The following is a 27486-nucleotide window of genomic DNA, read 5'->3' as shown; positions in this document are numbered from 1 at the left end:
TCAATTTAACCAACCCTTTATTTCCTCCTAGTTTGAAAATTACTAATGACATGCCATAGATTTTGAACTTTGAAGAACCAGTACTGAATATTTACATATTTATTCCATGCTTGACACTTTTCAGTTCAAATTCCCTGACAGAAACCAAATGATTCATATCCCTGCTAGTTTCCAAAACAGTAAAATTTCTAAAAAAATAAAACAACCTTAAAACACATGATCTAAAGGAGTGAGTCAGCTTTAAAAATATTTGTGCAGTGCTCCTTAAAAAAATAGCATTAATAACAGTAATGCCTGTGAGAGCTCCACCATTTTAGTCATTACAATTATCAGTAAAATTACATCTTCCTATCATTTTACTATTTGGCTTCCAATCCAAATCTGTTCATGTTATTTTAGATAATGTTAAACCCTTTATGAACTCACACTGTTCCCTTCAGGTGCACCCAGTCAACTCAGGGAAATTTCCCACTTTCATAGGTTATGTCAATCACCTCCCAAGCAGTGGGACACTCCCTCAGAGTCTCCACACAGAGAAAGTACAGATAATAGGGGTCTTCGTGGTTCAAATAAAAACCTACTTAACTTATCCAGGCAGTATAAAGCTAAAAAAAAAAAAAATAAAAAATTCAATTTAGCATATTACCATACTTTAGAATCACTTAAAATAGGGTGTTAAAGTTTATGAGTCTAGGCAGATGAGCTGTCCAAAGTTAAGTCAGAATTATGTAAAACAAGATCATTACAACTGGGTCTTATTTAAGTAGACTAAGACCCCTTTATACCACTTCTGTAATGTCAAGAGACCAAAGCATAAGTGAAAAATTGAGCTCAGCTAAGTCTAACAGCGGAATTCATTTGCAAAGACTACATATGGCCTTTAGACAAGGCTACCACACCTCATCCCATCCAAAAATGCAATAAATGGTTACTGAGAATCTGTTAATTCTATGAGACCCATGGAGCATAAAGGAATGCAAACTTGTAAAACAAACATGTAAACCTTATTTCAGTCACTGAATTCAATATGAAAATAAATTCAGAATTGACTCTAGTGATGACATTTCTTTATTAATTCCTACTCTTCAAAGTTTCTTTTTGCACTGTATCTCAGTCTAATTGCAGAAACAACAGTCCAAACCACCTCTTCAAGGGGAAGGTTCAGCATCACTGCCTCACTGTGTGGTTGCTCAGTGTATACACCTGTGTCTCTGCCTTCTCCTCCACTATGTAAGTCAGAGGAGAGGCAGGTAACAAATTAACTCCAGGCCTTTAAGGGTACAGGTATCTTGATTTTTAACTGCAAAGCATATGCTGCTTTCCAATGAAATAACACTTGTGCTCCTAATGCAAGAGCCGGAGTTGTAAAGTAAGTGCTGGAATGTTGTCTTGTGCTCCCTGAAGTGAGTGACAGATTTTAATCTAGTTTTACCTGGTGTGGGACCTTAAGTTTCTAATCACATTACCCAAGATGTACAACAAAACCTACATAAATTACATTTACATTTGTATTCTTTCACTGATAATTCATTTCAGTCAATCTTCTATCATCTGCTACTTCACCTGCTGTCAGATGGACCTCATTCATTAATAACTCAGGCTGGCTAAACAAAAACAAAGGAAGAAAAGGGCTAATGGCTCTAAACATTAGAGAAAAAAACTAAAATTGTCTTACACATATATTTTTTTAATTTTCTTGCAGTAATAAGTCACACACAAAACACCTGTACCTTTCTTTTGGCACAATGAATATTTTAGAAGTCCTTCAAGTCTCAACTCAAAAGAGCTGCTTTACTGAGTATTGTCTACTGAAATCCACAAAAAAATTGAAACATTCTTCCAAAGGCAACAAAAAAATTTACAATTGTACACAAAAAGTCTTGAATTTTATTGAAATTTCAAGTCTTGTATCAAACAAAAGCTTTTTCTTCAGACAAAAATATTCTCTTGGTGTCCTCCAGATACCAGAAACTCTGAATTGGTCCTTTAGTGACACTGCTTTCTTTGTCATCTTCACAGAAGTCCACAAGGTTGGGCTGTTCCACCATTAGGTCTCATTTTATCGTGTGAAGGAACGTACATGACGACCTCTTCCACTGCCTCCACTAACAAACTTCCCTCTTGAGCCACCACTGCTACTACTATTAGCACTTGTCCAAGACGGTCCAATTCCTCCGCGGCCTCTGGAAGCACGATCGCGAGGACTCGGTCGGTAGCCTTAAAGCAAAGAAAAGTATACTCAGTTGGAAAAAAAAAAAAAAAAAAGCCCTAGGCGAAGAAGCTGCTGCGAAAGCGTAAGGAACAAAAACGAGATGAGATACAAACAGCGTCTGTTTCCTCCTTTTAACTGTCACCTTTCTCTTAGGCAAGCATTTCTGCTTGAGTTGCGCTATAATTACCATGTAGGTACGAAGACAACCGAATGGCAAAAATCTGAACGCACAATTAGGTTCTGCAATCAAGTGTTCAATTCAGCAAGTTTTATGGGTTACAGGGCAGGTCGTACGACAGCACGTATTTGACACAGTCTCAGTGACAACTGTTCATATATGCTTAAAACATTTGCTGAATTTCAAGGTGTCTGCAGCATCCTTGCATGGTTTCATTTGTAAAGCAAAAATGAAATTCAAGGAATTCTCTATAGTTCGATGCCCATATGAATACCATGTACCTGCTGAACTTAATGGTCTCAGTGGTGGCAGTGGACCCCTGTTAAAATTGCTTTGACCACCTCTACTGTCATTGTAGGTTCCCCTGGGCGTACTCTGTGCACTCCAACTTGAGCCTCGAGTGCCTTCACGACGACTGTAATTTCCTAGATAAGAGAGAAAAACCCACACATTGTTGAGCAAACATCACTGGTTGTGTTTTTTTCCATTTCAATCTTCACAATACTCAAGTTGGCAACATAATATTTACATAATTCAGATAGATAAGGTTACTCTGCATTAACATACCCTCAAGTATTCTAACTCAAAGTCTACAAGTTACTGTATTCTACACAAAATAGGGGGAAAATATCTATTTACCAGGCAAGAACTCAAGCTTAAAAGACATTATCCAGTGTATTAAGACAGACTCCTATACTTTCAGGTTTTGTGATAAAGTAAATCCTACTATTTATAACTTTATAAATGGAAGTATTTTCTGCTTCTATTTTGCAAGGACTTGCCCTAATTATAGGATGGAAAGGAATGCAACCTTTTCTCTATATGAAAGAAACTTAAATACTGTAGCTAGTATCTGCAGGTCCACTGGAAATTGCATCTTATTCTTGTCAGGAACTTCTATTCTTTTATTCCAAAGCCTCGTTTAAACCCAGAGATGTACTGTCGTGCTTGATTTCAGGAACTACAATGTCAAAGAAGGCAGAGAAGCACTCCAACAGTTGCTAAAACAGCTGACTCCTTTTGTAAAAGAGAGGGAGAGACAGCCATCATAGGAATTCACAGCCTTGTTTCAGTTCCACAGAATTAGAGAGAACCTTTTCTGGTGCCAAACAACTTATTTCAACACTGATTCAGGAACATCTCACACCAGGGACAATTCACTGCTCAGAAATTGGGTATTACTGAGGGAGTTTTTTGCATGCATTTACTCCAGTTCTAACATGGAACCAACATACCTTTAGAAGCAGGTGGTGTAAAGAACCTGTTTTGACTGTGAAAAGCTCCTCGTCCTCCTCGATTCCCTGAGAACCCACCACGTGAAGAAATCTTCTGTGACACCTTTGGTGGCCTTTTGGCTGGTGGTATCCCATCTGGAGCAACCACTTCTTTACTTTCTGCAGCAACAAAATCATCCACGTGCATGGAGGGTGGCCTGCTTGTATTTTGTTTCCTCTGACGGAAGATATCATGCGGCCGAATTCCTTGTCCAAATCCTCCCCTGCCTCTTCCTCTTGGTGGTGGCACAACATGAGCTCTCTTTGCAGGCTCTATGTACTCAGATTTCCCACTGTCACGACAAACCATGATTTATTTAGTTAATGTAAAACTGTATTCATACTGAAGGTCAGGCATTCTCCACATTGGAGACGCAATCTGAAAGGTATTTAACGCTTTTAGAACACAAATCAGTGCTGAACACAGTGTTAACTCATTAAACTCATGTTACCTTGAAGTTATGAAGGTCTCATGCTTGTGCTTGCCGAGCTTGAACCCTTTTGTGGTTTTTGTGCGTCCAGGAGATGATGGTTCTGACAAAAATGATCTTTCCAATTCAGCTTGCAAGTCAAAGTCACTGCAGCCCTTCTCTGACAGTTCAATTAAGTCAACTTTTACCTGCAATGACACAATTGAGTTTTATCACAACAGTCATTACTAGCACCTCTGAAGAAGAAAACATTCTGCACAGGGAGAGAGGATATTCAACTTGGGCCCTTCTGCAGCAAAAAAGCTCCACCCTCTACCTTTTAATGCTGTAGTGTGGCTCAAAACAAAGAGCAGCAGTAATAAAAAAAAAAAGCAGCAGAGCTGCAGCAAAATTCTCCTGATAGTTCTGATTCTCAGCAAAGTGAGTGGCATAGCTCTTAAATAGAAACATCTGTCTTGTCACTAAATGACTTATAGTGAGGCAACTCTCTTGCTTAAGCTACAGCCCTGTAATTTATTAATGCCACTTTTATATATGAATCAACAGTTTTGGTTTTGCTTAAGCAATTAAAACACAAGTATCTTTGCATGTAAATTAAGGAAGAGTAAAACTAAAAACAAGTGAAGGCAATGAAGTCGACAGAAATGGATAATTTCTCACTTAAGAAATTATGACAGTGCCAGTTGCTTAATTCCAGGAAAAAAAAAGGGGGATGCTACTGTATATTTTTCACAATTAGCTTTACAATTTAGATTATAAAAAAAAAGTTTCAAGCACTGTGAAAAGTTTTTGTGCAAGTAGTTTCATTTACTACTGCCATTTTCTCACTTCTGTTACATTAGAGCAAATATTTAAAAAAAATGTAAAAAGTGTAGCTATCAGGCTCTGTGCATATTTCTGTAATGACAGAAGATAAGCAAGGAGAAGCAAATAAACCACATTTTTTTCTACTTTTAACACCAATTGCAGAAAAGGCCCATCAGCAATGAAAAAGCACGTTGGGAGTGACACAACTGTTTCTCTAAAGAAGATGATTTCTGCACTAGAGCACTGCAAGAGGTCCCAATTTTGTGCCTGCTTCCAGATGAATCTGAAGGCATTTTATAGCCCCTTTAACAAATGCCAATCCCTCTATCTGGGTCAATTTAGAAGGGTGAGCTCAGGAAAACAAACCACTTGGCCATGACTTTCTGAAGCTACTGGCTCAGATTAACCCTTGTTTTTAAATCCACTTCAGTTATGGTAATGAAGCCTTTTACCATATCCAGATCAGTGTCTATTTCTTCAGCCTGAAAGGGCGAGAACCACATCGACTTCAGCTGGTCATCCATCACATCTGCCAAGACATAGGTAGTCCTGCAACAAAACAATACCAAATGTCTGTTTGGATGTGAACTACAACCGACTGCAAGCACACGCAGCACTACAGAACCCAGGGTGAATGTTGCCGCCTTATCCTTGATACTTGCATGGCATTAAATACACTGGGACTCGCAGGCAGTAGTGACAATGGTGATGTTTAGATTCTGTTATACTCATGCATAAATTACTGCATTTTCTTTAGTAAATCACAGGTAGAATGCTCCCACATGTTTAACAACATTTTACCTGTTGTTAAACAAATTCTGAAGAGAGTCTGGTGCAGAAAGAATAGGCTCTACATCTTGGTCACTCAGTGGACAAGAATCACCCGCTGATTCCAACATCTGCCTCACTCCAACAATGTTGTCCAGTAAGGATTCGAGGCCATCATCTTCCTTAGAACGATCCTGTGTCAAAACAGGACAAGTCAGAACTTTTTCCGCTCCTCAGAGAAGAATATATGCTTTGGTTAATTATAAAAAAAAAAGGGGGAGGGTACTATACAAAACAGACTCTCCAGCCACAAATAGGGAAGCTAAGAAACCTGAATACACAAACAAGAGCAGAGAGCTCCTCAGTGTGGTATAAAACAAGCCATGTCATCACATGCACGTTCTAGTTTTCATTCCCAATTGATGCAATATCCTCCCTAACAGTCCCAAGGAAGACATTGCCCCAAGTTTTATTTAAGAATCTCTCTGCAAGAGCATTCCAAAGTTCTAAGTGCCTGCTATTTCTCGTTCAGAACAGTTGCAGCTTTTAATCTCTTACCACAGATGTAGGCAGCCAGGGAAGGGACAGAAAGGAATATAGCACTGGAAAGGCATTTGTGACCAACAGGCTGTGGAGCAGCTGTTTCATGGATTCTTCTAAATTAGTCATCTGCTGCATGGCTGCCATCAGTTACATAGGATTAGATTTGAATGTTAAAGTTCGCAATTAGAATCGCAGAAGAGTTGGATGCACTGAATTCTGCATATCCTCTAGTCCAATCCCCTCCACACACACTTGAAGCAGGACTATCATCAAAGCCAGATCTGGTCAGCCATAACTTTATCCAGCCACATCTGAAAAAAGCTCCCAAGGCATGGGATTACCCTGCTCTCACTGCAGACCTTTGCATTTTTCCTAATGAAGCACACAAGCTTTCTGCTAAATAAATCCTAAAAAGTTTACTGAAGTCTCTCTGGATTGAGGCTTTGCTGTTTGTCATATTAGTCACTCCCCCAGCTTACTGTCATCTACAACTTCACTGAAGATGTGTCCATTGTTCAGGTCTGATAAAAACATCCACCAGTATGACACCCCCAGTATTAACTCCACTTGTTACCAGTCATCAGTAACATCGAGCTGCATTAGGCAGTGGTTCCTGTTGCTTATTACATTAACAATCTGCTTCCCTACTACCCAATGCCCTGTTGTATTCCTTTGCTGCTTTCCATGACACAGTTACCTGCCTATGCTCTTAATGTATGCAGATACTCTCAGCACAAGGGACCCCAAACCTACCTGAAATGTCTTGCCATTACCACGCTACAAACAATAAAGTCAGAATCCATCCTGCATCGGAACAGGCAGGTTTGGATATCAGTATTAAAACAATGGGAACAGCAAGTACCAATTCTGCAAGGTATGCCAAGAATTGTGCATCCTTCTCACTAAGAAGGTATAGTTTATATTGTTTTCAAAACACCTTCAGATACAAGACCTCAACATCAACTTGGTTATTTAAATTCTTGTACCATAACATGTTTCTCCAGATCAAGGAGCAGGTTCTCTGGGGTTTCTTCTTTGTTCTGCAGTAGATGCTTTAACTCTGCAGTAGTTAGACCCAGCGTTCTGCCTGGATGGGATCCATCTGTTTCCATAAGGCTTCCGTCATCTCCACAGCATCCCTGAAATATTTGACAATTGGGAAATATGTACACATAACTGTTCATTATACTTCTGGACTGCAAACCCCTTAAATTCAAACCTGCATTAGAGTAAGTTTGGCAAAACAAGAGTTCTCTCTTGATTTAAAAACATATTATGTAAATTATTTTAACACAAGACACTTCGATAGGCAAGTTTAGATGCTGCACCAAGATGAATGCAATGCTTTCCTACAGAAGCTGAGGTTTGTACCACAGAACTAACAAATATCTCTCTAGTCTTTTCTTTACTGCACAACAATACAGCAACTCTCTAACAGGATTCTGTTAATCTAAAACCTGGACACTACAGCATGCTATTCACTTAGGAAATCAATATGGACCAATATGCCTTTCTTCCTACTGAAAAAAACCACTTACTAAACATTTATTCTGCCCAGCTTTCCCAGATTTCATTAAAAACTAAAGATGGCACCAACACTACTGATGGGAAAGGCTTACACAGCAATCTCCATAGTCAACTGCTTTCCGAAATAACTGTTCCTGAACGTGTCTCAGACTGCACATTTCAGAGAAATGCAGCTGAATGTAAGTATTCAATACATACTCACCAGAGTATCAGAGTTTAGAATCTGCCGCATAAAATCCAAAAATGAAGACGCCAGTTCACCTGTGTCTTTGCTAAAACTAGTTATTACTCGCTTTAATACAGTGTACAGAGCACTACTGTGTTTTCTTAGAGAGCTGTTTTAAAAACAAAAAGAGAGAAAATATTTCATTAGTGCATACATTGTGACTGTACCACTTTAACTTGTTATAAGAAAACCACATATATGCAAAGTAAATCTGGTAAATTTTCAATTACCAAGTTGAGCTTTGATTACAAACCTGGAGCTTCACTATTTTCTCTGTACAAGACTGTTCTTTTCACCAGTGCTGTCTGCAGATATTTCAGACCACCATACAACTATATGTACTAGCTCCAAAACCTGCAGGAAATTACATTTTCGTCTTTGGCAGAAAAGGGACAGAAGTACAGAAATATTTGCTTGACAACGGCCTTAAGTATAAAGCAGGATCATGCTTGCTGTTACAATTTCACTGCATCCCATGATGCCTAACTGCAGAAAACAAACTGCAAAGGCAACATCAACACAGAAATAGCAAGGCTGTGCGCCGAAGCTGACGGTTGGATATATGGGATCGTAGAAAGAGCAGCACCCATAACCGGCTCACTTTTCATTTACGGTTGTACAGCTTCTTGCAGTCTAACAGCACTACTTAAAAGAGTGCTTTGAACACCTTTTTATCGACAAGGCTCCTTTTTCTCTTTGTGATCCTCATAACTCTCTTGCCTCTGCACCTCACCTTCAGCAGACAGAAACAGGTCCAAATACAGGACAAGGAATTAGGTGTCAAAACAACACAATACTGTCCAATGCATGTATATATTCTCAAAGTGGAGTCAACAAAAATAGTATGGGGAAAAAAATCCTCATTTCAAAAGCCTTAATTGCCTGGAGGTCAGAATACTCAGGGGAGGTGCAAACTGAATCCTCTCAAAAAAGAGGGAATTACAGACAGCTCTCCAATGTCCCAGTCGAGAGCTGTAATTACTGGGTTTCTCAAAAGGGAAGGACATGAGCACTATACCTCATTCTAATCCTTCAGCCTTGGAGTAGGAAATGAGTGTTGAAACCTTTTTTCAGTGCTTTGTTTATTTCTTGAAAGAAAGTGCTCCTGTGTGCACACTGCAGAAATGATTCAGAGGTAAAACCTCAAGTGAAGAAGACCAAAATACTGACTAAAACACTGAAGGCCCCAAGGAGAAACAGAAGTTTAGGTGCCTTATCCTCAACATTTTCTATAAATTGGGTAGGAAATGATTTCACACTGCAGAATTTTTTAAACAACTTCAAGCTGCTAGTGATATCATAAAATACCATACCTCTTTAAGTGATAGAAGCCATAGTCATGCTCCGTAAGGAACATCATTGTTCGGATACATGTCAGCAGACAATTGTAACTGCTTTCAGAATTAGTTAATGTTTCCATCAGAGAGTCACAAATTAAGGGCATCAGATCTTTGCTTGGTAAGGAGTTGGAAAGCTGCTCTGATTCAGACACAGAGCCTTCTGATGAACTTGGTAAAATCAGTGCAATATCCTAAAAGAATGATTATTACAAACATAGTAAAAATGCATTCTGTATACCAGCAGTAACTAGAAACCACACCTTAAGTCAGAAGCACTAGTTTCTTTTGCTATCCCTTTATCATCTTATTCCTGTATCTCAGTTATTATTGACCACTAAAATATTAATCTATTAACCAAATCCTTTTTATTTGGTTCTGCTAAGGATTACAAACCATTATTTATTTTAAAAAACATAAAAGCTTCAAAGTGTGAAATATGATGGCATAGCCACAACTAAAAACCAAACAGTCGTTGAGTAACATACATATTTTCTTGCCTAAGTAGTCAAAATGTCCCTTAACCTCAAAACACTGATCAGATTTCCATGAGTGGCTGAGGTCCCTTGGCTGGTTCAGCCTGGAGAAGAGAAGGCTGAGGGGTCACCTCACTGCAGACTACAAGTGACTTGGGGGGATGGGGAGGGGCAGGTGCTCTCCTCCCTCTGGTGACCAGTGACAGGACACAAAGAAATGGAATGAAGCTGCATCAGGGGAAGTTCAGGTTGGACACTACGAAAAGGTTCTTCACTGAGAGGTTGGTTGGTTGGTCACCAGAACAGGCTCCTCAGGGAAGTGATCACGGCATCAATCCTGTCAGAGTTCAGAGAACATCTGGATGACAATCTTAGTCACATGGTTTAGATAGTCCTGCAAGGAGCAGAGAGTTGGACTTGGTCCTTATGGGTCCATTCCAACTTGAGATATTCTATGACTCTGTGGTTCCATGAAAGCTCAGACGCTGCAGACACTACCCAGGAAGTTTAAGGACTACTGTCACCTCCACATTTTACATTAAATAAAACAAGACTGATTTTCAAATGAATTTGCATGGGCAGAGAGACCTAGTTTATATGCAAATGGCTGATTATCTCTACTGACCAACAATGCCCAAATGTCTTTCATGTGAGTGGGTAAGCACTAAATCAAATACATGCACTAGTAGGACAAATAATGACATGCCAATCTATATACACAATAATCAGAAACTAAAAGGGCTAGTCTATGAATCAATTTTTAGGTAACGTCTCTTACCTTGCTCTACTAATTTGCACCTTTTTTAGTGGGGGACTTTTACAGTAACAGCATAGCTTATAAATCTTTATATTTGGAATATATTTTCAAGAGGTTTCAGTTAGACAACTCAGAGATATGTATTTATTTAGGTAAGAGGTGAATACTGACAACTCAAGTTTTGTCAGTGGCCCACAAGGAGAAATGACATCCCTCTCTCAGCTGAGGGGACAGGCAATTTTTGTGCCATTGAGTTTCTGGTCTCTAATGAGCTACCAAAACAGTGCACATAATGCAGAAGATATCTCATGAAATAAAAGTATTTACATTCAAGAGCAACAAGTCAAGTCTGCCAAAGCAGCCAACTGTGCAAGTTTTTAATTTCTGTGTTTTAACAACGTTGATCTTTTTTTCCCTTTTGGAAAAAAAGCAAGCACTTAAGAAATAATCTCATTTAATTTGTCTCCTACAATTAAAAACACACATTATGCATTAAATATAGAAAATACCTGATCACAGAGGGACTGCAGAAGGGAAGTTACATATTCAGCGCACTGCTGATGAGTGACGTTGTCTCCAGCTGATCGCATCAAAGCCAAGAGCTCCTGGAAAACCTCTACATACTTTTCATCTCCTTTAGTAGTTCCACTGATAAGATGCAAAATAGCTGATTTACAAGCTTTATGTGAAGCCAGGGCATCCAATAAAGCAAGCAATCGAGTGGTCTGTCCAGTGTACTGTTTCTCTTCTGAGTTGCTGAAAGGATACCAATGCAACATGAAAAAGTTGTTTTAAAGTGATCTCAAAAACTCAGAAACAAGTCATATTTCTGCATTTTAGAAAAAAAACGCCTAGTTTACATACGTAACTTACAGTTTCATTCACTCTTTGAAAACTGCTCAACTTTCACTAGAGAACTTCTGGTTGTATCATAAATTAACTAATCTACTATGCATTTAACACACTGTAGGGCATATAATCATATACAGATAAATATGCTTTTATAGAAACAGTATCTATGTGGATAAATATGCTTTTAAAGAAGCAGTACTCATTATTTTAAAACTCTCTGAATTGGTAGTGTTCAACTTCCTCCATCTTACAAACATGTACATATATGTAATCCCAGTATGCAAACTTTACTGGACTACTTGTCTTATTAATGCGAGATAGATCCTTAAAACCACAGGCAAGATAAGGCTTTGCAGGGACAGCCTGAAAAAAATCTTCCTAAAGTACTTACCATAAACATACAACATGAAACTGTCTACGTCAAAACTTAAAGGTACGAGCTGGTTCCCTGGCAACATTGAGCATTATCAGGACACAGTATATAGCAATGGACTGAGAATTCACTCAGACCATAATGAATAAGTAAGATTTCCAAAAGTATTTTCCTCGTGCTAAATCTACTGCACAGAACCAAGGTGAATTTAACAGTTCATTAAAGAAGTCTTTGCAACAGAAAACAAAGATACCTTTGCAGGTCTTCCACAATCAGATCCAATACAGTCCTCATGATGAGAAGAGCAGTAGGTGAAGCCAAGTCACACAGCTGGACACAAATGCGTCTCAACATGTGCTGAATAGGTTGGCAGGACGAACCGGAGAAGGATCGAACGATCTCTTGTATCAGCTTGGCCTGCACGTGGAGGTGCATACTCCACAGCTTCCTGGTGTTCAGTGCCACTGCAATGTCATGTGCTTCAATTACCTGCAGGAACAGAAAGACAGGAGGGTTTTCCTTTCAACTTTTATCATAAAACCTGAATTCTACCACAAGATATTAACAAAGACCAAGTACTGTCCTCATCAAAACCATGGAATGCCATTTTCATTATTACAACCGAATTACTGGGCACAATTCCGGCAAATTAGGTATTCCTTCAGGAGCATTATGCTCTTATGCTCACTTACAGATCACAAATTCAAGATCTATGACAATAGAAAGGGGAGCCTGAATACACCAAGAGTTTGGCATTCAGGGTTAAATTCAAAGGCTTCATAAACAATCATTTAAGTAACAGAATGGGAGTCTAGATAATCTCCCAAGGAATGAAAGAATAATGTATGACTGCTAATTCAAGAAAAATGCTCCGACTAATATCAATATTGTTTCTGCCGAAAAAGACCAATCTACAAACAATCTATATGAACACAAATGCTTTACAACTTTAATTCATCCTTTCACACATCTGTTTTTTCCACAACTATGAAAATGGTCTAAGGTTATACATACAAAAAATTCTTTAAAAACTAAAATCTAAGTTTTACCTGAGTAGTCTGCATGGGCAGTGGAAGAGGCAGCAATTCTGAAAGCAGTATAAGTCCAGAGAAAAAGCCTTCAGGAATTCTCAAAATTGAAGAGAGAACTTCCTTCAGCATTAAGGACCAAGTATTGTTGGCCAAAGTTTCTTCAGAAATGGTAAGTTTTTCATTAACACCTTGAGTAAAAGTCAGTAAGATATCAACAATGTCATTCTGAATCTTTTGCTCATCACTATCTAAGCGGCCTGAGAGAGGAATAGAGCAGAGGAGCATGTGTAAAGAAACAAGTGCCGCCGGAACACGCATGTCTTTGAATTCAAAAGATCCACCCCTCAGGAGCTCTGTTAGCATTGTTTTAAGGAGAGTAAGGGTACAGCGGGCCATAGAAATAGTAGTAACTCTGTGGAGTGTGGTGCCCATGTTGACATGGAGTCGCCAAGGCTGAATAAGTATGCTGTTCAGCTTCTGTAATACCCGGATAAAGGTGTCCATTCCCTCGGAAGAAAAGAGCTGAATAACTGCAAGATTCCATTTAAGGTCTTTCTGTTGACCTGTACAGAAAACAAATAACATTTCTGTATGTCTAATTTCTCCTGGGCAACCACAGTTACACTTTACGCACATTTAAGTAGAAGACTCAAAAAACTACAGCTTGTACTTTAACCAGTGTATCTGTTAACCATTACCTTCTACCAGAGGCGGTGGACATGCAATATGGCAAAGAACACGAAGTGCGGTAGGAAGACCAACTCCATCTGGGGTCATCAAACTGTCAATATTCTTTTAGGGGAAAATTAAAAAAAAAAAAAAAAAAAAAAAAAGGAAAGAAGCTATATTACAAGGAAGGACTTCATGAGTACATCACTAGCTTAGTATTCAAATTCAATATTTAGTTACTGTAAGTATGTCACAGAATTTAAATGCAATTATCCCACTCTTTGGGAAGCAGTCACAAATAAGGCAGAAGCAAAAAGAGGAGGGTCAACATTTGCATTGTGGTTTTATGGGAAGCAAAAAGATTTAAATAATTGGATCTTTGCATCATATATTTACATTAGATTTTGTTTCAATTAATGTAATAGTGCAAGACCCAGCCTAGATCAGAAGTTTTAATTAAAACATCTGGTTTGGATAACTGTATACATTTTTAAATATCAGACATTAATACATATCTAGGACAAAATATCAAATTACAAAAGGTCCAAGTTTATAGGGCCCAACTAAAAGATAGCATTTTATCTGTATTTTACTAACCTGTTTGATATATTCAATAAGATTTGGAATACAATTTATTTCAAATCTAAGATTTTTCAAAGGTTCAAGCCATTTGCTGAGCTCTGAGGGAAAAAAAAAAGACTTAAGTCAGTGAATTTATGAACATAAAACCTTTTTCAATCAAAATGTACGTAATTTACACGATAGGTACTAAGGCCAACTCTGAAATTTGTGAGGCATATAGTGCAGCTGTAGCCAGCTAAAAAGCATCAAAAAATAAGACTTCAGAACAGGCAATATATGTCATGTCCACAGACAAAATTACTCAAGCCAACCTGAACACTCAATTTTCATCTCATTAACTGTATTATTTGTAATTAAACATACTTTATAAAAGACACTAAGGGTCACTGTCAGCCAAAAAAAAAAAAAAAAAGAGGCCATCAAGAGCAAGAACCAAAACGTTCTTGATGTACAGAATAGCTTATCATAAACTGAGTACAAAACTTCTATTAAATACCCAAATGGAGTCAATCTCTGCACCAGTAACCTTCACGCTGGAAATCCTTATAGATTAACAGTCTCTCTCTTAGTCCAGAATCACCTGAAAGTCACAGGTTTTTGTGACAAGAGATTTAAAATCCATTGTTCCTAAAAACATTTAAAAGAACACGAAGGTTCAAAGATCGAGTGGATATGAGTTGACAGCCACTCTATGACTGATTTCATGATTTAGTTTAATAAACTAGCCCCACTTCTCATTAAACTGTCTGATGATCGGGCGAGGAGCAAAGGAATAAAAGCATGGCAGAGAAGAGAATTAAACTAAAACTTTGAAGTATTCTGATTTCTTTCAGTGCATTTAAGTTTCGGAAGAAATTATTGTTATGTCTACATGTGTCAAGTAGGCAGTGCAGAGCACAACTCCAGATATCGGTTTCAATGTTCATGTGCCAAAATAATCCCCAGCAGGATTTTTCCGAGTGACCCAGGACTGATCAGTGAGACAACACAAGCCAAGAACACAACAAGACACAGCTTGGAGGTCAAAAGATTTAGTAACAGGGTAACATGGACTATTCCATGCCAGTTGGCCTTGGTGACAGAAAACAGTCCCAGGATTATTCGTTAGTTAAGATCCTACAAGACGACATCTCTGTCCTGGTTCTGGCTGGGATAGAGCTCTTTTTTTCTTCTTAGTAGCTGGTGCAGTGCTGTGTTTTGGAATCGGCATGAGAACACTGTTGATAACACACTGATGTTTTGGATGTTGCTAAGTAGTGCTTACCCTACATCAAGGACTTCCAAGTGTCTCACGCTCTGCCAGTGAGGATCTGCACAAGAAGCTGGGAGGGAGCACAGCCAGAACAGCTGACCCAAACTGGCCAAAGGGGTATTCCATACCACAGGATGTTATGTTCAGTATGAAAACTGGAGGGGGTTGGCTGCATGGGGCCAACCACTGCTTGGGGATAGGCTGGACATTGTTCAGCAGGTGGTGAGCAATTGCATTGTGCATCACTTGTTTTCTTGGGTTTTCTCTTTTTCTTTCCTTTTTATTACAATTATTATTATTATCATTATTATTATTATATTTTACTTTATTTCAATTATTAAACTGTTCTAGTCTCAACTCACTAGTTTTATTGTTTTTCCCCAATTCTCCTCCCCACCCCACCAGGGGAGGGCGAGGGAGTGAGCAAACGGCTGTGTGGTACTTAGCTGGCAGTGGGGGTTAAACCACAACAATCATGATAGTGAACAACCAAAATAAGAGTCAGCTTACTGACCAGTTAGTCCACTTTTACTCTCCTATTTTCTCTCCTATTTTCAACACAGAAATAATTTCAAACTTCCTGTAATTATCCAAAATTCATGGTAGTTAGCACTGCTTGAGAAATAATTTAACTATAAATAATTTGCTATTTAACTCTCATTAACAGAAAAAGATTACACATTATCTCAGTGACTCAACTAATCAGATCCAGCTGGAAAAGGAATTTCATTATCCAACCCAGACGACTGTGAAGCACCAATTATCCACACATAAAAGGTTTCTTCTATACATTCAAACAATTCAGTTGATAATGACACATACCGTACCTTGCAATTTGGTGTTATTTTCGTCTGCTTTACAAAGCTTCAGCAAAGGCGCTGAGTGCTGTTCCAGCATTTGGACATCACTGGAAGACTGTACCACCAGCAAAACAAGGATGCAGGCATAATTATAAGCAACTGACTTCTTAGACTTCGAGTCTCTGGAACAATAATAAGGATTTTCTTTAGATCTCAGCTAATACAACTGGCTGTCAGTTAGATTTGCATTATTTGACTCCTAAAAATCTACCTACAGAACTTTTACCTTCACCAAGGATTGCCCATACACTCATCAACAAAAAGCTCCCAAACAATTTTCACCTATGCTTTTTGATAAGTGAACACTTTCTTGTACATTGACTTCATACTTATTTCAGCATCAACAAAAAATGTGAGTCAAGTGGCACACAAATATTTTCCATAACTTTGTCCATTTTACAAATCTCATTTTAAATGCACTGCTATCTGAAGCAGTACAACTGCCTGTCCAAACAGTGACTGTATTTAACACTCAAAAGAACTCAAAGAAGCCCAGAGAAGTGTACAGTGTCCAGTTTCCAAGTCAAATCTTTTGCTTGTTTCACAGTCAACATTTTATGCTTGAATGAAAACTGCCTACTTACTGACTTCTTTCATATAACCATTATATTATTCGTTCATATAACGATTTTCTATTACATTCTTGTACTTAGATGTTGTTTTGTTTTTAAAAACATCATGATCTAAAAGAAAAATATTTTAGATTTACTGAATAATTTATAAAAGACAGATACTTTTAAAATGAAAAACTTAAAGGAAAAACATAAATTACCCTAAAGCTTCTTTGGAATAGTACTCCATTAAAGTAATAAGACTTTGGAGATTTTTTTCTAGACTGAATACGTGAGCCACAGCAGATCTTCCTACAGGGTTAAAAGTGATCAAGTAAAGGTTGTGAAGTGTTCCCAGCAGATCTGAATGGTCCGTCTCCTCGCTGGCTGTGCACCGCTGGAAGTGGCAGAACAATTCTGAAATGCACTGTAACGTCTGTGTTGAATGCAGGAGCCACAGGGCAAAAGTATCCTCGTTGGCACCATCGGATTGGAGACCTTCCTCTTGATCTGGATCAGAAAACTGACAAAGTGCTCTAACCAACAAGTTTGTTGCTTCGTGTTCAGAAATAAAGAAATGAAGACCCTTCTGTGACTGCGCCAGGAAGCGCAATATATCTCGTATAGCTTGAAGCACACCTGGATGTGCACCTGTCACTGGAAGAGACAGTAGCAAAGTAATGCATTCCAAGAAATGGTGACTGTGAAGATATCTGAAAAAAAAAAAAAACACAAACAAAACCCAGGAAAATAATCAGCAATATTACAATCATCTGTCAACATTGCACAAAAACATTATATAAAATTACATGCCTCCTAGCTTCAGTACTTATTGCTCTGTGGACTTCGAGATATAATCACTAATTACAAAGTAGTACAAAACGTCAACCTTACAAAACGTAATTGCTATAATACTTACAAGAAATAAATCCTAAACAAAAAACCCTGAACCTTTTCTACACAAAGTAGCAAATTATATTTTATTAAATTTGCTGCATCTGAATCGTTATCAATGCCACATTAATGTGCTAAGAAATCAATCATTAGAGCGTACATAAGAGACAATTTCTGAAGATTCTTTGCCTCTAGATACATTCAGCCATGACTTACAACTCTACTATCAAAGAAACCTGCTAGCATTTAGAGAAACACTTTCTAGACAGCAACTTGCTAACAGGGAAATAACTCATGGGATCTTTTAAGTGGCTGAAGGCAGGCAGGCCTCAACTCCCCTGCCTGTGCTGTGAAACAGGGAGCGACGCTGACACAACTGCGTGACTTCTAACTGAGGCTGACTTGTATCTTGCCACCTCAACATGCAGACAGGGATTCCCGACCTGTTTTATCCATACACATAGACAACAAAGGGAAACCACTCTAGATCTATAACAATTTTCAAATGGGACAGCAGCTAGCACAACTGGGCAGCATCTGTGAAGGCGACTCAAGTACAAACACAGCACCAGTAGGAAGGAGAGGTTAACTTCTTGTTCTTATATGCAAGCTAGGTTGATTGAAAGCCAACACAATAACAGGTACATTAACTTATCAAACTCTCTCAGACTTTATAAGCACAATCCAGAATCCTCCAATGAAGAACAAAGTGAAACATCTAGAAAAGTGTTAGTCAACCAAGTCACCCCTGAAATATATCTCTACCAAGCCAAAGGAAATATGCTCTAGAAAATGAATTTGCCACTGCCATACCTAAACAGGACAGGGTAAGGATCATCCCTTTCTGGAGGGCCTGTAATGCGTGCCATGGTTGGGAAAGATTTCACAGGTGGCTGAATCATTGTATGAGGAGCAGTTTCCATCAAATGGAAGATCTCTTCAAGAAGACTAACAAGTTTTTCCATCTCTCCTTCGCTTATATTAGAGGACTCCAAAAGATGATCCATGTCCATAGGAGCCTCCACATCATTTTCATATTCTTGGTTGGTTCTTTCAAGTCCTGCCAAGTCCTGGTCCTGCTCTGGCTCTGTGTGATTAGGAAGAGGAGGTGTGTTCTCTGCTAACTGATCAACCACCTTTTTAATGTCTGACAGAATCTCGTAGAAGTGACATTTCTGTAGAATTGCAGAACCAGCTGTAACCACTCGCACAGTCTGATCTAACAATATGAGTTCCAGGAGCTTCTGATAACCACTTTTTTCATGTACATCTACGCCACCTCTCAGAAACATTTCCATTCCCTCGGTCATACTAATGACACTGTCCAAAGCTTTAAAAGCATTAAGTTTAAGGGAGGATGATACATGATCTGCAAATAACAGTTCAAATAACACATTAATAACTCCTGCCTGCAAGAGTGCTGTTATTCCTTGAGTCCCACATTCTCCTAATGATGATACCAGTTTTGTCCCAGCTTTGAGTTGTCGAACATTCAAAGCAATGGGTTGTTTGAGAGCCACCTGAAGGTTTAAAGCTTGCAGGGTCCAGTCTACTAGCTGGGTAATATAGTCTTGCTTTGTGTCTTTCACCAGCAGGTAGCTCAATCCCTTTACTATTAAACTCGGAATTTCTTCTAATGCAGTGACCCACTTTGCACCCCTTTCCTCTTGATATAATTCCAGCAGTTCAGTTAATTTAAGCGAGGCTTCCACTGCCCCTGAATTTTCTTTTTCTGGGTCTTGGTCTTTTATTTTACCAACTTCATTTTCAAATACAGTCTTGTAAGGGCAGCTGAAGTATAAAAGAGGTCCAAGCTCCTTTTCAAAAGGCTCATATGTCACAGGAGGCACAGATGCCAGATCCTCAGGAGTATATTCAATATCAAAGCTTGGATACTTAAATGTTTCACGTTCCAGATCAGCAATTCCATCTTCATCACTTGAAATCTGCTCATAGCCATCATCTCCTAAAAAGAAAAAGATTCAGTTAAGAATAAACATGTTTATAACTGCAGAGAATATTTTCAAAGTAATAATTTATTATTACAAATATTACTGGCTAGAGAACAATCACACACTTACATACAAAAAGCTTTCTCTCTCCAGATATAAGTGAAAGCCCCAGCTGATAGGGTTTTTTTACATAATTACAGAAATGTTTAAAAAAATGTATAAAGCAGAAAGTGTAACTTTACTTAAAGAATATTGTCCAATTTTCTTCTTTCGATTGCACCTATCATAAAACTTCTAACCTGAAATTTTGCACAGGCATGGACGGGGACTTTAAGTAATACAGGAAGATGACAACTGACTATTACATAACTTAATTTGGTTTTTAATTAGGAAATAATGTCTTTCACCACTTTCCTATATTTTTAAACAAAACATAACACGATTGAATGTTCGCTCTCACCCACACAAGTTGTATCCATTTTCCTCTATTTATAGAAAGGAACAAGAAGTTTTACTATAAAGGATAAATATTCATTCTCAAGGGATGTTGGAACCATAAATAAGGCAGGCAATGGTGCAACAACCAAGGAAAACATATCCAGTTCTCTTTGCACTTAATCAATGTAATGGTAGTGCCATCAAAATTTGATAAACCTCTCTTTTTTCCTTAACTCTTTACAACTTCACTTACCTTCACCTTCTTCCTCCTCTTCACCCTCTTCTTCATCTTCATCTTCCTCCTCTTCCTCTTCTTCCTCATCAGCAATACTCTCTACTGTGTGACCATCATCATCATCATCATCCTCTTCCTCATCCTCCTCCTCCTCAACATCCACATCATCATCATCATCTTCCCCTTCTTCTGGTTGATCTTCCTCCACTTCTCCATCATCAGAATACTGGCTTTCTTGATGAATGGATGTTCGATCAGGAGAAATGGGCTCAAAGTAATCCTCCCTATGGTCCACATCATCTTCTTTTTCCCCAACCACTAGAAATACATACAATTTCAGAAATAAGACTACTGCTCTGAAATCTAATGACAAAGAACCTTCGAGATCATCAAGTCCAACCAATTAATTCAGCACTGCCAAGTCCACAACTAAACCTTGTCCCTAAGTGCCTTCAGGGATCATGACAGAACCACCTCCCTGGGCAGCTTGTTCCAATGCTTGACCACCCTTTCAGTGAAGAAATTTTTTCCAATATTCAAGCTAAACCTGCCCTGGCACAACTTGAGGCCATTTCCTCTGCTCCTGTTATTTGGGAGGAGACTGAACCTCACCTGGCTACAACCTCCTTTCATGTAGTTTACTGAATAAGAAGGTCTCCCCTGAGCCTCCTCCTCTCCAGGCTAAACAACTCCAGCTCTCTCAGCCACTCCTCAATAACAACTGTGCTCCAGAGCCTTCACAAGGCCCCATGAGTGGATCCCATCTGGCCCCACACACCTGGCTGACCATTCCCTCCTAGATTATGGGAGGTTCATTCTGTTCCCTGTGTCTGTCTTCCAGCTCAGGGGTTGGGTAACCAGAGAGCAACTGGTGTTCCTATTAAAGACTGAGGCAAAGACGTCATTAGGTACCTCAGACTTTTCCACATCCTTTGTCACTATGTATCACCCTGTATCCAATAAAGGATGGAGATTCTCCTTAGCCCCCTTTTTTTTTGCTAATATATTTATAGAATCATTTTTATTGTCTTTTATGGCAGTAAGTATGTTTTAGAATTTTGCATTACATATAGTGGAGACACAAAAAAAGGCATCTTAAACCTTCAGGTGATTTGACTGAATAAAACCAATCACTTAGTTCAGTAAGACTATGAAGAAATATGTATAGGTTTCTTGGCACTTTTAACCTATAGAGTGACCAGAGAACTTGGTAGATGCTGCAGAAGGATGGACAAGGACAACAGAGTCAACAGAACACTTATATAAAATATGAGCAGCATGTTTAAAGAGTGTATTGATCTACAGTCAATAGCCTCCATCTACTAACTTTAAAAATAATACAATTTAACATAGCCAACAGATTTTTTTTTTTCTAATCCCTCTTCTAAACTCAATCTGTCCAGCAGGAGTATCAGCAGACAGGAAACTTGACACCAGGCAGGAACACAAAATCCTGCCTCCTCTAAAGCAGTGATGTGCAGCAAGTAAAACACAGTCTGTTGTCATTCTACCTGACACTGGCATAGGTTCATCCTCATCATCATCAGGAGGAGGAGGGCCTGGAGGTGTCCTTGGTCCCCTTGGTTGTGGTCTTGGAGGACTGCCATTGAACTGGTCTTCCTTCTCTCCATCAACTATATTTATTGTGAAAATAAAAACTTTCATTTAATGGAATCACAGGAACAGAAGCAGAAAGTTTTTGTTTTCAGTGCTACTTTTGATGAGGGAACACCTTCATTGACCAGCTCTTATTTAACCTTTATTCTGCATCTGCAGTTTTCTGAAGTCACTTATTCAACACTACTGATTTCTTTTAATATACTACTGGTTTAAAACTTTCATGGGTAACTGCCAGTTTTGGCTTTGACACTGACCATATTGAAACTCAACCAATAATATCTGAGTTGCCTTTAAAAAAAGAGTTTACATTTTACTCAACTGGCTTTTACAGTTTCCAACTGGTTTTACTACACAGAGTATTCAAATTTTGCAGTCTAATACTCATACTTTGAACAAGATAGTTCTAATTTTAAATCTAACACCAAAATTGAAGCCAAAACTTGATCACGGATTCTATTCATGGCCATTCTAAAACCAATGCCAAGCAAACACTCTTCTGTAATGTACTTTACAAAGTCACAAAAGGAAAGTTAATCATGACTGTGAAATTTTCTTGGTATGACTTTAATACTATTCTAATAATTTTTTTGATATTTCAGTCATCTACATTTTAATGAGTTCACAGAAATTAAAGTGCATTTTGACCATCAAAAGTAATTAGCAACAGATCAAGTAACCCACTCTCAAAATGCACTGGATGATAATATACTTAAAACCATTCAATATAAATCTAAAAGAAAATACAAAACCAAGGGACAAAGGCAAAAATGAAAGCCAGTGAAATCCAAAATGTGAAAGGATTGGCGGTTTGTTTCTCAGATGGGTTACTACAACACTGATTTAAAAAAAAAAAGTCTGTGTGTTCTCACAAGGCTCACCATGTTTTGGATTTCTTTTCAAACCAGGCTGTTGCTGGGGAGGTGGTGGCGGAGGTGGGGGTGGAGGGGGCGACTCTCTCTCATGACTTATTACCCTGTCGACTGAGCCGTATATTGCCAAGGTCAGACAGTTGTACCATCCCCTAAGAACCAACCCATCTGTGTTGACCTGTTGGGGTTTTTTAAAAAAAAAAAAAAACAAAACACTTAAAAGACAACTTCAAAAAAAGTTAATTTAATATCAATGTATTGATATCTGCATAAAAGCCAGGAGGAAAACCAAACATTAAAATACCTCTTTATCCCACATTTTGAAAACTGAGAAAACTTTAAATACATCAGTCTTTGCAACAAATAATCTTTCCCTATAAACATTAAATTCCTTGCAATATATCTATTGGCTAGATAGATCCCTAATCTACTACAGCCTATTAATGAAAAAAACAAACCCCAAACAAAAACAACAACAAAAAACCACCAGGAAGACTCTAAAGTAAGGAGTATCTAACTACGGGCAGGTTTTAGAATGTGGTTTTAAACAACAAATGCCTCACAGAGTGCTGATACACCACATATTTATACCTAAATGACAGATATGTAGGAAAAGAAGAGGAAGTTCAAATCACATTGCATTACCTTTGCATTGGGTCTGAAAATAATTGAAGTGTTTTCATCATATTCAAGGCTATTAAATAAAATATACAAAGTCATTTTCTTCATTAATATAAAGCATGCTTACAGAAATAAAACACAGCAGTACTAAACACAGAAGCCAATAATAAAACAGTGAACAAATACATACTGATAAAAACAAGAGTATAAAATCACTTATTTCTACAAAATTATTTTCATTAATACACATAAGTTTAAAAATAACAAAACCTTTTCTTATTTTAAGCATGAAACCCTGTCTTCCCACACAGATTGGAGGAAAAGGGTAAGTACACAAACTAGTAAAATCCAAACCAAACATGAAAATCATGGGAGATACAGAATTTTCTACTGTGCATTTTCTGCACTATAAAAATTCTCAGGAAGAAAATGAAGATAATGAAGACATGCACTAATCTTGAAAGAGCTTACCTCCCCAGCCGATCAAAAACAGGGGCACTTGGCTTGCTGACATTGTTGAAAAACAAGTCCAGTTGAAATGAATGTGGGGATGTCTCTCTAAGAAACAGAACAAAGGTAAAAATTAGATTAGTCGAGCTCCTTATCAGAGTAAGTGTCCTAGTTAGAACAGCTAGGACTGTTCATCCCAGTTCATCACTGTATGGGTGTAACCCAAAACTGTGTATTCTATAGCCTTCCATGCCATTTCCCAGAAACTGTAATAGACTATTTGCACCCTCTGCCCAGAGCGGCCTGACTCCTCAGGCTATAAACTAGGTGTTAAGAGGCCTTCGAGATAGGAGGGTGCTCCTGTCCTCACACCCTTCGTGGAACTTCCCGCCCTGAGGGAAGTACTGGGCATTCCTGCCTGAACTGGAGGATATATAATCTTGGAGTCTTGGGACTTTTTTAACCACTCGTGGGATCCAGAGGAAGACTGCAGACCATCACTCTCGACCGGACTGCAACCACCACTTTTCAACCAGACTGCACCAGCACTCTCACCAACAGGTTTTCCCCTCTCCTTTTACTTTGGACTCAGGGGGCGCAATGAACACCACTCTGTTCATGCCCCAGGGTGCTGGGTTATACATTTGGGTTTTGTGGGTTAAGACCAATTGTTTGTCTGTATAATTGTACTTATTGTATTATTTTATTAAATTGTTATTCTGACTTATAATCTCTCTTTTGAGTTGAGTTCATTTCCCCTGCTGGTTTACCTTTAAACCAGCACAGTAAGGAAGACTAACAAGGGAAAAAAAAATCCAAAATTATACTGTTTAAGTAATTCCCAAAAATACTTACAAGTTCAGCAAACACATAAATGCATTTTACATTTTTATATAGGAGGGTCTATTGAGATATAAAAGTTTTAAAAAAAAAAAATAACAGGAAGGTGTTCCTTACTCAGATACCCAGTGTCTTTCACTCACCCATAAGCCCTGTTGTCAGGCAAACTTGTGTGAGCTCTCACTCCTGGAGGGATGACACGGACTTCATTTATGTAAACCACGCACGGAAAACGAACTACGTCTATATTGGTACTTTGCTACAAAACAAAGAATAAACAAAGTCTAAGAAAGGTAAAATGCAAACAACATAATGTAGCCATAGTCTTTACTAAAAGAACCAGGGTTGCAATCTTAATAATAATAAAATTCAATTCTGTAAAATGTAAACACTATTACACAGAAAAATGGGGTTTTTCACTTAATCTTCTGGCACTTGTCATGTATTTAACAGTATTTTTTACAGAAAATGTTACTGGTTTATTTACATAATTCACTACCTTTATTTGCAAGAATCTTTTAAACAGTAACAGGTTTTTTTCAGAGAGAAGGTACATGTGGTTTAACTTTAAACACTATCAAATTTAATATTTCAAATGTAACACTAGAAATTGTAATGACACTATAAATCTGTTTTACTAGACCTGTACAAAAATCCCATACGTTTATTTCTCCAATTTTGAAACAACATCTGAAAACCTTTTGCAAATAACATTTCTACTTCCCACACAGAAATAGCAATTACAAAGAATTCTTATACAATCCAAAAAGATGTCTGAGCAAACTAAGAAGTAATCATAAAGTCACAGTAACCTCCCATGTAGCAGCTACCAAATAATTAATGCTGGAAGTCTTCTCTCACTAAATTAACTGTATTAGGTCTTATTCTATTGATCCAGTACACAGTACACACACATCAATTATTTGTCCAAGTGTTTACCAACAAAAAAATGAACATTTAGAAAGTCAAAATGGCAGTCAAAATTTACATAACTCACCACAATCAAAAAGCAAATGAAGCCAGCAGAAAGCAAGAAAGTACTAAGATTTTTAGAAAGCTAATAAGCAATGAAATAGACACAAGTAAAGTTTTAAAAAGCTTTTAAGATGTGCTTTTGGGAACACATTGCTGCCATCTAATAAGAAAAATCTATGCATACATTTTTTAGCCCACAAATACAACACCTTGGCCTAAGGGCTGATATTAAAGCTGGATGCTGGAACTGAAGGAATCCTGCTAGGACGGGGAGCACAGATCCATTAATAGGAACCAGGCAAGTGCAGCCTGCAAGGAGTGAGGGTGGTGGGTGCCCATGGCTTTGCCTCTAAAACATGTCTGTGTGTCATGTGGGAGTCTTAGATTTCTGGAGGAAGGGTGGCTGCTGCTGGGAAGGCTTTTGTACCCAGGAGCACTGCTCAAAGTAAAGACAAATTCCTCCTTAAACGATAAGTGATTATGCCCTGACAGCCACTCATCAACATCATCGAGATGGTAAGTGAATCCAATACACTTTCTCTACAAAACATTAAAAAAAGAAAACCCTACATCAGAACTGCTCAACACTAGTAAACTGAATAGCTAAGCCAAATAATTAATTTTATTCAAAAACACAGCAGTAGTTTTCAAGAACTACAAGTTCCAAGGCAAGACTCATGATCTGCTTAGCTGCAGAATTAGCATAACATAAAGAAGGCCTTTAAAGAACATGTAAAGTACATTTTGTATTTTTCTTTAATAAAAATTCAGTGTGATTCAGGTTTAGAAAATGTCACTGGCAAGAATGAAAGTGCCAGAAAACCTAGTACACGATTAAAAACGTTCAACAAGTGAACATACTGTCCTGGAGAGGAACAGGAGTGGCTACCGTTTCCTACCCAGGGCAACAGCAGTGGCCACTATTTTCTGCCTAACATTGTCTGAAATAATAGAATTAAAAATACACTTGGACCTAGCTGGTCCTGACAGCTAGAAATAACTTTTTAATTGCTTTTGATTGCAGCATCAGCTCAAAATACTCCATTTTCTTCCCCTAACACCTGTCGATGAACACAGTCAAGATATTCTATGACTGTAGCATCTTTGTCATGTTACGCTACACAATCATTTTCCCCCTAATGGTCCCTTTCTTCCTCCCTGAACAGCGAAACAGTGAGCCCTGGGCAAACCTGCTGCAAGACCAACAGTTTCAAGGATGCTCAGGTTCCCAATGGCCTCGAAGTGGAATATTTGCACCATCTCCCACTGCCGAAAAAAACCTATAAATACTCATCTATGCACGATGCACAGAGACTGCATAAATCCAAAAGAATATCTCACAAACAGACAAACACCTCTTCTCATCATCAACTATACAAGAGCATCAGGAACCTCACAAGTGGCCGGGTATAGCCCTCTACCCGGCTCCCTCCCTTATCGCCTTCTGCAAGCGCGTTTATCCTCTTTGTTCCCCACTCGCCTCTGTTCTCCGTCACTTTTAAATCTTCGCTCCCTTCCCACCACCCTCCGTCCCGGCCGGCGGTACCTCAGGCTGCCCGGACAGCGGCTCGAACAAGGCTTCGGGCCGGGGAAGGCGAGGCGGCGGCGGCCCCTCAGCGGCCCCTGCCCTGGGGCTTGCTCCTGCCCGGCCGCCGCCGGGGCCCGCCCCCAGCAGGGGTTCCACGGCCGGCGGAGGCACCGGAGCGGGCAGCAGCCGGGAAGAAGGGAGAGGGGGTGAAGGGAGCGAGGAACCCACGCCCCGTTTTACCTCCGCGCTCTGGTGCTTGAACGTGTCCAGGAACAGCAGCTCTGTGGCGGCCTCCGCCGCCATCTTGGCCGGCCAAGGGGGACGCGCATCCGGCGCGCGCTCCAGCGCTTCCGGGCCG

The 27486-nt window shown here is 38.8% G+C and overlaps 1 protein-coding gene across 1 annotated transcript; it reads right to left on the bottom strand.

The window, feature by feature from the left end:
• Positions 1 to 27486, bottom strand: VIRMA (vir like m6A methyltransferase associated). Its single transcript, XM_064648646.1, has 24 exons — positions 27369 to 27486; positions 24769 to 24884; positions 23807 to 23893; positions 23360 to 23408; positions 22724 to 22892; positions 21737 to 21859; positions 20244 to 20543; positions 18414 to 19566; positions 16928 to 17419; positions 16123 to 16277; positions 14059 to 14141; positions 13491 to 13584; positions 12811 to 13355; positions 12015 to 12250; positions 11046 to 11292; positions 9280 to 9497; positions 7943 to 8075; positions 7200 to 7352; positions 5704 to 5864; positions 5355 to 5451; positions 4117 to 4283; positions 3626 to 3957; positions 2672 to 2815; positions 1 to 2217 (listed from the first exon to the last, which is right to left on the bottom strand). Exons 1-24 carry the CDS (start codon positions 27429 to 27431, stop codon positions 2060 to 2062), a joined length of 5475 nt encoding a protein of 1824 aa, XP_064504716.1. The 5' UTR covers positions 27432 to 27486; the 3' UTR covers positions 1 to 2059.

The sequence above is a fragment of the Pseudopipra pipra genome, chromosome 1 (assembly GCF_036250125.1).
Source record: "Pseudopipra pipra isolate bDixPip1 chromosome 1, bDixPip1.hap1, whole genome shotgun sequence".
Lineage (NCBI taxonomy): Eukaryota > Metazoa > Chordata > Aves > Passeriformes > Pipridae > Pseudopipra > Pseudopipra pipra.
The sequence above is the reverse complement of the archived record's forward strand: the minus strand, read 5'-3'. Positions and strand labels throughout refer to the sequence as shown.

Bases quoted from the DNA above. Each gene is read 5' to 3' on its own strand.
- VIRMA (XM_064648646.1), bottom strand. From the start codon at position 27,431: ATGGCGGCGGAGGCCGCCACAGAGCTGCTGTTCCTGGACACGTTCAAG. The intron at 24,885-27,368 runs GTAAAACGGGGC...TTTGTTTTGTAG, and splicing joins TCAAGCACCAGAGCGCGGAG to CAAAGTACCAATATAGACGT. The intron at 2,816-3,625 runs GTATGTTGGTTC...TCTCTTATCTAG, and splicing joins TACACCACCTGCTTCTAAAG to GAAATTACAGTCGTCGTGAA.